This window comes from Solanum pennellii, chromosome 1, assembly GCF_001406875.1.
Source record: "Solanum pennellii chromosome 1, SPENNV200".
In the NCBI taxonomy this organism is placed as follows: Eukaryota; Viridiplantae; Streptophyta; class Magnoliopsida; order Solanales; family Solanaceae; genus Solanum; species Solanum pennellii.
Genome location: NC_028637.1, coordinates 93,240,850 through 93,252,195, shown reverse-complemented (window position 1 = coordinate 93,252,195; position 11,346 = coordinate 93,240,850). Strand labels below are relative to the sequence as shown.

The 11,346-nt window shown below is 34.6% G+C and overlaps 2 protein-coding genes across 2 annotated transcripts; one reads left to right on the top strand and one right to left on the bottom strand.

The window, feature by feature from the left end:
• The first annotated feature begins 1,526 nt into the window (after positions 1-1,526).
• Positions 1,527-3,230, top strand: LOC107003635 (amidophosphoribosyltransferase, chloroplastic-like). Its single transcript, XM_015201958.2, has one exon. It carries the CDS (start codon positions 1,575-1,577, stop codon positions 3,228-3,230), a length of 1,656 nt encoding a protein of 551 aa, XP_015057444.1. The 5' UTR covers positions 1,527-1,574.
• Positions 3,231-3,687: 457 nt separating this feature from the next.
• On the bottom strand, positions 3,688-10,358 carry LOC107010433 (NADH dehydrogenase [ubiquinone] 1 alpha subcomplex assembly factor 3). Its single transcript, XM_015209721.2, has 5 exons — positions 10,123-10,358; positions 8,198-8,314; positions 7,514-7,548; positions 4,834-4,934; positions 3,688-4,122 (listed from the first exon to the last, which is right to left on the bottom strand). The coding sequence occupies exons 1-5, from the start codon at positions 10,299-10,301 to the stop codon at positions 4,036-4,038; spliced, it is 519 nt and encodes a 172-aa protein (XP_015065207.1). The 5' UTR covers positions 10,302-10,358; the 3' UTR covers positions 3,688-4,035.
• Positions 10,359-11,346: the final 988 nt, after the last annotated feature.

Genomic DNA, 11,346 nt, shown 5'->3' with positions numbered 1-11,346 from the left:
GTAAATATTTTTTTTTATTAAATATCGAGTGTAATTTTCTTAATAGTATATATTATTATAAAATAGGTAATATCACGTAGTTTAGACGAGGTCACCTACTATAAAAAATTTATTTGCCCGAGTTACTACTCTTGGTGCTTAAGTTACTAACCTTAGTGCCCAAGTTGTTCTTCAACTAGAACAACTGTAACGATCAAGTAATTGACTTTTAAATAACTACTTCAATATACTGAGAATAACATGAAAAATTAAATCATGAAGGTCTTATGTTTCTTTTCTTCATCAATGGTAATTTATACAATTTTAAAAGTATGTTTTAAGAGAAAGTACTACTCGAAACAACGAATTTAATTGAATATGATACTATAAAATCTTATATTGAATTACGTTGGATAAATATTTTTTTCTACTAGATCAAAAGTAATTTTCTTTAATAAATATATATTAACTATTTAATACCGCTAAATGCTTAATTATATATGTAATATATCCTTCTCTACCAAAAAAAATTATTTAATATTGCACAAATATATTACATTTTCACATTATAAAAGTTGTGTGCATGCACCGAGAAAAAATACACATTATTATCAAACTTGTGAAGCTAGTTTTTTTATAATTTTTAGTTTGAATGAAAAAATATATACGTAATAAAATGTGAAAAATGCAAGATTGTACCTATAAGCATTGATTTTAAAAATGATGAAAATATTTCTTAGGTCTGATTTGAAAAATGAGAAAAATTTATCTTAGGTCGATCTTCAGAATGATATTTGTTCAAATATAAAGAATATGTTCTTACAAATAATGTTGATATATATACCACAAACAATAATAAATTATAAGTCAAAACAAAATAAACAAAAATAATACTTAAATAAATATTCACACATAATTCTCTTGAAAGGAGATTCAACCACATAATCAAAAAAACACTTCTATTACAATTTTTCTCTCTTTGAATAATGAATGAGTTGAAGACTTCCGAATATTTTTCTTTATTTTATTACACTAATCACACACTAATCTCACTACTTACTATAAGATTTTTCCACACTTTTCATACTTTTCATTATACTTTTAAAAAAATGTCACTATTTATAGATCTAAAATTCTTTTTATGGATTAAATAACGAAATAATGGAATAATAATATTATAAAAGATTGCGATGAATAATTAATGGTAGATAATAGCAAAAATGCTTATATGAGTTGCACACGAAAAGAAGCTCACATTTTTGCCAATTTATATCAACTATATGTATACAGCCAATATATTAATCTCAGACGTGAACACATGAGTTGCATAGCATCAAGAAAAGTGAAAATATTAAAGAAGAAAATAATCGTGAATAAATATAAAGAATTCAAGTGATATTATAATGAAGTTTTATTTTAAAAAGGAAAATTAAAAAACTGAAAACAAAATTAAAAAAATATGTTCAACAAATAATTTTGTTATTATATTACTTCCATCATTAGAAACCCAACTCAACTAATATATCTCTTTTTTCCCATATATTCATTGTTTTGTTTGGTTTTGCCAGTCTGCTTTGTAATTCTTCCCGCCAGCCATGGCTACCAATATTTCTGCTTCTGCTTCTTCCACCACCAATCTACTCAACCAACGCCTCTTGTCGTTTCCACCTTCTCGATTCTATAAAAACATCCTAACTAAACCATACCAACAACAATGTCTTTTGATCACTTCTTCTAATAAGAAGAACAGGGCAGCTATGGTTGTTAATTCGTCGCGTAAATTAATCAATTTGGATCAACATTATTTAGACGATGACAAACCCAAGGAAGAGTGTGGAGTGGTTGGTATCTATGGTGATCCAGAGGCCTCGCGTTTATGCTATTTGGCGCTGCACGCCCTTCAGCACCGTGGTCAGGAAGGTGCTGGTATGGTTACTGTTGAAAATAAAGTTGTTAAATCGATTACAGGTATTGGATTGGTATCTGATGTGTTCAACGAGTTGAAACTTGATCAACTTCCAGGTGACATGGCTATTGGTCATGTTAGGTATTCTACTGCTGCTGGCTCTTCTTCAATGCTGAAAAACGTTCAGCCTTTTGTTACAAAATCTAAATTTGGATCTTTTGGTGTTGCACACAACGGTAATTTTGTCAATTATCAATTGCTTCGTGCTGAACTTGAGGGGAAGGGGTCAATTTTCAGTACCACTTCTGATACGGAGGTGGTACTTCATCTTATAGCAAAATCAAAGGCGAGGATTTTTGCTTTGAGGGTTCTTGAGGCTTGTGAGAAGCTCCAGGGAGCTTACTCCATGGTGTTTGTGACGGAGGATGATAAGTTAGTTGCAGTAAGGGATCCGTTTGGGTTTAGGCCATTGGTTATGGGTAGGAGGAAGAATGGTGCTATAGTTTTTGCCTCGGAGACATGTGCTTTGGACTTGGTTGAGGCTACGTACGAAAGGGAGGTTCATCCTGGTGAGATGGTGCTAGTTGATGATACTAGTAACGAACCTCAATCGATGTATCTACTGAAGCCTCATCCTCCTGAGCCTAAATCTTGCATCTTTGAGCATATTTACTTTGCTCAGCCTAATTCAATAGTATTTGGGAAGTCAGTGTATGAGTCTAGACATGCCTTCGGGGAAATTTTAGCTACAGAGTCCCCTGTGGAGGGCTGTGATGTTGTGATAGCAGTTCCAGATTCAGGTGTTGTAGCAGCACTTGGTTATGCAGCCAAAACAGGGGTACCATATCAACAAGGCTTGATAAGATCACACTATGTTGGCAGGACATTTATCGAGCCATCTCAGAAGATTAGAGATTTCGGGGTGAAGTTTAAGCTCTCACCGGTTAGAGCAGTATTGGAAGGGAAAAAAGTGGTGGTTGTGGATGATTCAATCGTTAGAGGAACGACTTCGTCAAAGATTGTGAGGATGTTGAAGGAGGCAGGGGCAAAAGAGGTTCATATGAGGATTGCAAGTCCTCCAATCATAGCTTCTTGCTACTATGGGATAGACACTCCTTGTACAGAGGAATTGATATCTAACAGGATGAACGTGGAGGAGATAAGGAAGTTTATCGGGGCAGATTCTTTAGCCTTTTTGCCAACTGATAGCTTTCGTAAGTTATTAGGCAGTGATCATACAAACTTTTGTTATGCTTGTTTTTCAGGCAAGTATCCACTTTACCCAAGCGTGGATATGGAGGAGGCGATAGATGATACAAGGAAGTTGACAGTATCTGCTATTTAATTTTATTTTATTTTATTCTATAGTTGTATTCTTGAATGATTATTTGCAAGTGTGCATAATTTATTTCATTTACAATGGTGTCCAAGCTATATACTTCGAAAAGGAGTTTAAGAAAAGAACGAGACTTTATAATTCTCTGACTCTAAATTAAAATTATGTCAAATGTATCGAAATGTCCCTTTAATTTTGTGGTCTTAAACATGTCACGTATAAAGTTAAAGTCAAAAAAGAAAAAGTATCGACTAAAAAAGAAATAGTTTCATTCTCTTTTAAACGGAGGGAGTATCATTTTTCAAAGTACAGACAAATTTCTTTAAACTTTACCAGTTCCAAGATCGAAATCAATTGCACCAACATTAAAAACCAGGTCGAAGCATAATGTTCAATCTAATATCCAATTCTCAAGAACGCTCAAGGCACTCACACGTAACTCACACGTCACAACAACAAAAGCACGTCAGGAAACAGGACATATTTGGTAAACAATTGCAATCACTATTCACAATTTCACCGACCCTGCCTAAATCTGATAAATATAGATTCTTCTTGCACAACAGATGAACCTCAAGCTTCTACAATGGGTAAACAACAGTTCTTTTTCCTGTGTTTATGTTATTAGAAGTACAATCTCCTAAAGATGGTCCAGGAATACCCAGAAGCTTCTAACACACCATTAATATGTAATGTTATTATCTCATTTTTATCAAATCTTAAACATGGTCACGTCAAACTCGGGACAAAGTGATTGGCTTGGATGATTAATCAGATATTCACTCGTCAAAGAAAAACCATATACATGAGAGACTTATGACTCTACTCCATATGGGAGAAGGGCAGCAGCCACAATCCTACCTTCTTCGTTTAGAATATTGTAAGTTGATGCAGCATTTCTCTGCAACACAGATGAAATAAGGAATGTAAGCAAACATAAAATGGATGAGAGAAAGAAGAAAAAGCTCGGATCAGGAAATATGTAAACACAATATTGGGCTTATCTAATAAACAACAGGCTGGCAAAGCAAGCCTTTAGAGTTCAGAGAGCAATTTATTTTTCATGTGTGTAGTCTGATATCAATCTACCAAAACATGTGTCATTCAGTTATAGGCTCAGAACACCTAAGCAGAATATTTTGTGAAGAATCACATGAATAGGAAATAGTATGTTCAAACAAAATTGAAAATTTTGAATAGAGGAAGAGAAAAACTACTTACAAAACATTGGCTAATATCTTGACATGTTTATGCCTACCATAATGCTCATTTGAAATTTACTAACCAATAAAAAACACTAAATGTTCTGGTTTCCTTTTGCTGGTTAATCTAGTTGTATTTAAACTCCTTTGGTCTGGGTCTAGGAATGTCAAAGAAATCCACCTTACATCTTCCAATTGTAGTTTTGGACAAAAAGTTCCAGAGATGTTGAGTCAACGGTGGGGGTATGAGCAGTAAAACAAGAATAAATATTGCTCAGAACTTCTATGGCTAACCATCTCATATATCCACACAATCTGATAACTAGTTACTAAACGGTGCACATAAAGGATGACATATCCCCTTCCTTTGGCACATCATTTTCATAATAAACAAAGAACCATATACTTACAGAATCAACTGCTTCCAATTTCATTCCAGTAGAACGAATAAAGGCACGTAGCTCAGGATTTACCGGTTGAATGTACTTCCCACAGCCAAGAAGAAGAATCTCTGCAGTGAAGTTATATTAGAAAGAAAGAGAAGCATGATTACAAAGAGTAGTATAAACTTAAGAAGATAATCATTCCTCGACAAAAGCAGGAACAGAGTCGTTACTCATTAGATTAAACGATAACAAAAATATAGTTGGATTTTTGGCATAATTCTTATAGCTTTTGTTTTCGGCATAGCTTGCATGCACCTTGATTATTCCACTGGGTACCTACTACCTCTCACCACACAGATACCAGTTATAACTCTGCCCACCAAGAGTTGCCAAGGTAATCACCCACTTCGTCGACTGCAATGTCACACCCTCTGATGAGGACTTCCTCAACATCTTATGCTGAACTTTCCCTCTACACCAAACTCTTCAAAGCTAAGGGTGTATTTGGACATCCACAGTTCTGTTACTAATAAAGGTCAAACAAATACTGAATCCTGTTCAGGTTAATTACATTTTCCAATTTTGAAATGAAATTCTATTTCAAGTATCGGAGAAGTCAAAAAACCAGACGCCCTTTATGGCAAGATATTTTGAAAAAGTCTATCTACCCTGACCACCAGGCTTTTTCCCCTAATCAGTTATTGGCAAAGATAAAGCAAACGGAGGGGAATATCACCACAGCACAACTGCAACTATTCTTTTCTTATACAGAAATTTACCATCATTTTTCAATTAATAAAGGCTTAATACATAGATTGCTCCCTGAAGTTTAGTGAAATCCCTGTTACACACCCCCTTGACCATGTAGAACCTTTTATACAGCAAAAGTTTCAAAGTGGTGCCTAAAATCACACTGTTTTAGTTATGTGGCACTCGTGTGTAATACACATACAAGAGGCGAGCGAATGCAAAAAAAGAATTATATCAGATGCTTTATATGAATGCGACGTGTCTAACTTTTATTTTTTTCCCTTTTTCCATTTCACACAAAACAACAGATAAAGCAAAAGTAGCCCACAACCCTTTCCCTCACGTCTTCTCCCCCATCTTCTTCCCCAGCTCTCTCCCTCCCTTTTCTCCGTCTTCCCCTACCACTGCAACTGATCCCTCCCCTTTTGCGTCTTTTAAAAATTCTTTATTGCTGTTCAAAATTTCCCTTTTTGTCCCTTTTTTGGCTCAATATGATTGAGATATGGGAAAAGCTAATGACAAAAAAAAGAAGGGATGGTCGGAGATGGAATATCAGGCGACCAACTCCAAAAGGCTAATAAATTTAGTTTTTGAGACCACTAATAAAGTTGGTTTGAAAAAAAACATTTAGATAATTCTGATTTTTTGGGGAAGTTTGTTCTCAGTTTGACACCATTATTGGTGGCCGAACTGAAATCTGACGAGCCGGGTGGGAGTTCCCCTTAGTTTTTCCTTTTTTTTGCTCAGCTGGAGATATTTTAAGACTAACTAATGACACAGGTCACGACCTTATTGGTGTGTGACATTCACCTATTTAAATGAAGTGGTCAACCATAAAACTGATGTGCATTTGACACAGTTCTTGAAACATTTGGTGCATAAAAGATTCCCCGTGGTCAAGGGGTGTGCAACAGGGATTTCGCAACAAGCTCAGTGGCAATTTATCCATCGGAAGAATATTTAACTACCATGAATGCTCATTGCTACTTCTCCAAGATCTTAAATCAATATAAAACAACAATATTTTTTACTACTGGCTCAGTTCTTTGAAACAAACCTCCAAACGTATTATAACCTTGCATTTGCCCTTAGGGCTTTGGTCTAGGGTAGGCATTGTCCTGAGTTTGAACCCACCACAGGGCACAGACAACATGGTATTTAATTGGAGAAGGGTAGAGGGCGGGTCCATTATCCACCGAGTTTTAAATTATGTGCTACTAGCCCTTGGGGTTTTCTCGGTTATCCAGAAAAACATAACAAACATTGCACCTTTGAATGATTAGTAAAGATTCAAAATCTTTAACTACCTTGAGTTACAATTTCAAGCTAATTTCCTCGAGTTCAAACAATATTAGTATCAATATATGAAAAGGGTATGTAACTTTCCAGAAATGATCTGTATCAGTGAAGAAATATTTGCTTATATCAGATGGCACATTGAATTCAGCCAATAGAAACCAAACAAGCACAGTACAACAGTTGTTTATCCTTCTCAAGCAGGAACTGCACCAGACAGATCTACATCAATCTTACAGTGTGATGTGCACGTTATAACTTGACACAAACTTGCATAATGTTCCCCTTCTTTTCTTTTTTTTTTTTGAGAAAGGTAATGCGGTAATAGTAATATTTCCCCCTTCTACGTGGAAGCCAAAATGAGATAAAACTGTGTAACGCTGAAAGATTTTCAAAACATTTCAATTGATGTTGCTAATTGGATAGGAAAATAAGTAAAAGGATTTGCAGTCACAGAAAAAACATAAAACTTGATTGGTCCCAGCAAGAAAAGGAACAAGCAACATTTTGAAATCATATCTATCAAAAAAATAAAAGGAACAAGCAATGAGACATGCAAGGTCCACTTCTAAAAATGTTCTACATGAACATGAAGGTAAGTGCAGAGAAACATCAGCTAAGCATAGTATTCTTCAACAAAAGACCGACTGCTACTCACCTGGAACTGGTCGCACTGTCTGGAAGATAGATAAGCTGCATGCCACATACCAATGTCATGTCAGATGAGACTGTATAACCAAACTGTAAAACGAAACAATTGGGTCTTTTTAAGGGGAAAGACCTTTCATAAGTGACATCCAGGAAATATAACTTAAGAGTTGGACTTTGTGACACAGCAAAATGTCCAAACACATGTAATACAAGAGTTCTGGACAACTACTTCCTTTACCCCACAAAAATTTTCTCACTTTGACCTGGCTAAGTTATAAAATGAGAGTTCTACTCTTGTATATGGAGCAAGTGAAGATATGAGTAACTTTTTAGCTTCGCAGACCCTTACAAGAAAAAATTGCATATGGTAGTGCAATAAAGTTAGATCCATGTAATTATTGTTCTTGTTTGACATATGATTAGAACTTCCCTTTTTAAGCAATTGGACACTTAAAGAGGAACATCACATTATTGCACCCTGCTGTCACTTTTTGGTCATCCACTGAGCTACTGGGTATCTTCATCCTTAACTCTAATCGACCACAAGCTAAACCAGACTGAACCATTTCAATTGGCTAGTTCAATATATACAAATCTATATATAGTTTTCCCATGTCTAACCAACTTCTAGCACGTTTGTAGAAAGGAAAGCAACAAAAATCTCTATACAATGAGGAGCAAAAGTAAGTACCTTTCTGAAGTAACCTCCGAAAGTTTTTTGGGATGCCAAGACATTAGCAAGTTCCCAACACAAAGCAAGCTACCTTCATAATGTACCCCTTTAACTCCGAAACCAGTATCAGTAACCCTACAAGGAGCCAAAAAAGATAATTAAATAAAACTCAACTGGATACACATCACGTACTGAAACATGTTAACATATATTGAAGTTTTAGGAAAAAATGCCACAACTTAATTTTTGTCGGAAACATGATAGATGGATAGATATCATCCATCACACATTGTGTGTTGTTCATTATACCGAGATGGTGGAGGATTACTTGGAGGTTTTCATGGATGGCTTTCTGTTTGTGGGTGATCCATCTGAGGGATGTTTCCACATATTCAACTCTTCTCCATTAACTCAGTTGGTTAACAAATTTCTATACACTTCAAGAACTATTATCTTTCTTAGCCCAAGATTTACATCCTTTCTTCACAAGCTTTCATCTTAAACTCATGCTAATCAAGCCCAAGACTTGTTATTATCTGAATTAACCGAGGAACTCATGGCAGAGGAGCAGATTCCCCTCAATGTTTATCGCCTGATTCTACTGGGAATCACTGGACCTCATCCAGCTTAGCAGACTAACTATTTCCACCAACATAATAATAGATGGGATTATGATGGGAACTCTACCAGAATATCCAGATTACCATTCTAAGTTAATTTAGAACGTGGGGCATTAATAAAATAAATTCCAAAAGAGAGACAAAGAAGCTTCTACAAAGAAGAAGCCATCCACCCCAGAGGGCTATGAGGCAATAGATCATATCTATTGAACCAGCTCGCCACAATTTAATATGCAAAAGCACAAAGAGTCCTCAAGTCTAGTAATACAAATAAGATAGCCCCCTAAATGGCTAAATCTGTAGCTTGATTAATATTCCTCAGAAATATCATATAACCAGACATTTTTCTCAAGGACCACATTTTGACTCATATGAAGTTATTAAGAACAATTTAAGGTTAGTACTAGTGAATATTCGCCATATGTATTGATAAACGATGTGGGTGGTTTTCTAATTCTCTTATCTCTTTGTGGACCAAAAGTAATGCAAGTTTTGGGTGAACACTATTATAGAGCTAAAAAAGAACTGGATAGCAGCTGCAACCTGTAGTTTTTCTTCCTCCCCCTTCCCTAGGACCCTTTAAAGCTGAGAGGAAACATTGTGTCTTCTACTAACAGTCTTTTATGTATACATTAATAAGTCTCTTTTTTCTATCCTTCTTGCCCCTCCACAAAAAACAATAGCCCAAGAAAAGAGAGAGACATCAATTCTTCATGATAAAGCTAATTTACAGAAAAAACATTTTTTCTATCCTTTGATAAAGCTAATTATCAAGAAATTATAGAGCAACAATGACTTGAAACTACTCCAGAAATAAAATGTATGCTTCGTGATTGACATTTGAAACATAAATTAGGAACTGGGAAGAGAAGTAAGGCACAGAGGATAAAAGTAAATTTCAGCTGGTATGCTCTTAAACTGCCCATATAAGGTGAAGCTAAGAAGTTCTATAGGTCTGTTGAGACAATGAGCCTCCCCAAGTAACAGAATAATGGTCTATTAGCATGCCTAATCAGCATGAAGAACTCTAACCACATTATATAATTGCTTCCCTCATCTAAGTTATTTTGCAATTCATTAAACCATGTGAACGTCAACTAACATCAAGGCGTATTCAAAATAGAAAATTCGCTTCGATCTTATTCCTTACTTCTACTCCTGAAAATAATTGGTTGAACCTAAAACACCTAAACTGAAAAGTAAGAAAAACATGAACAAATTGCAAGTGTTATTCAGATGAAATAGGTCAATTATACACCTAAATCAATGACTCAACCGGAATACAAGAAAAATTAATGTAGTGATTAAATAATAGGAAAGTACTGTTTGAAGCGTATTTGATCTTCAGGGACGTTATCGATGAGATTGATTTGATCGTATAGCGAGAATGCTCGTCTCAGTGAAGGCAACGGTTGATTCGAAGGCATATGATTTGAGGTTCTCCTCCTCATAGCTCGCACCAACGTCGGCAGTGTCGCCATTGCTTTCCCTCTCACCGCCATTTTTCCACCTTCCCCTTTCGAGGTTGCAGAAGAATACTCAAACTGCGAGATCAACTTTGTTTTTTTTAGACTTTTGCCCACAAAACATTTGCCGGTAGTGCAATGAGACCCCTAAAGTATTCGGAACACCGTACTCACCCTTTATATTTTCTTTTCTAGGAATTCAAGTAGAATATGATGAAATATTTAATGCTTTTCATGTTTAGGTCTGTACTTAGTATATGTTTGGTTTATATAATCTTTAGGAAATTCATGTATCATTTAGTTCAAATTCAAATGGATAGATAAATTGATCAAAATATATTCATTTCAATATTATTTTTGTTTTAAAATTGATATATAATTTGAATTTTGAAATAATTTACATTTTTAAAAGGGAAAAAGAATAAATATATCTCCGAACTATAGTATGTGGTATACAAATATCTTCAATCATATTTTTGTGAAATTGGTGCCCCGCAATTAAAAAACTACTGTGTATACGCCCTTCACTAATAGAAATATGTGGTGCAATCTCATTTATTGATCCGATGTCGGATCGGTAGATAAGATTATGACACGTGTATGTATATATATGTTCTTATTTTTGAACAGCAGAAACACTAATGTCCCAAAAGTATGACGATGATTATCTGCATACACCATTTACGATAATTCGAGGTATATTTTTCATTTTTCTCTTTTAAAAAAATACGAAGAGTGGAAATATATAATATGTAAATCATACTTATTTTTAGTTCCCATTTTCATATGTAGATATCTAAATTTTGAAAAGTCATATAAATCTAGATAAAGTTGAATAGTTTTAATGATCTTTAAATCGGTAGAACTTGAAACAAAAAATTGAGTTACGGCATAAATATAGAGTTTTGAAGAGAGGTAGAAGTTTAAGTAGTGAGTGAGAAATTTTAGGGATGATAACTTCAACTTATTTATACTTCCTTTTTATTTAATAATGAAATAAAAACTAAAAAATATTTTATATTAAAACAATTAAGTGAAAAAATCATTTTCATATGTACAAACTGAATAATGTTTTGGGATT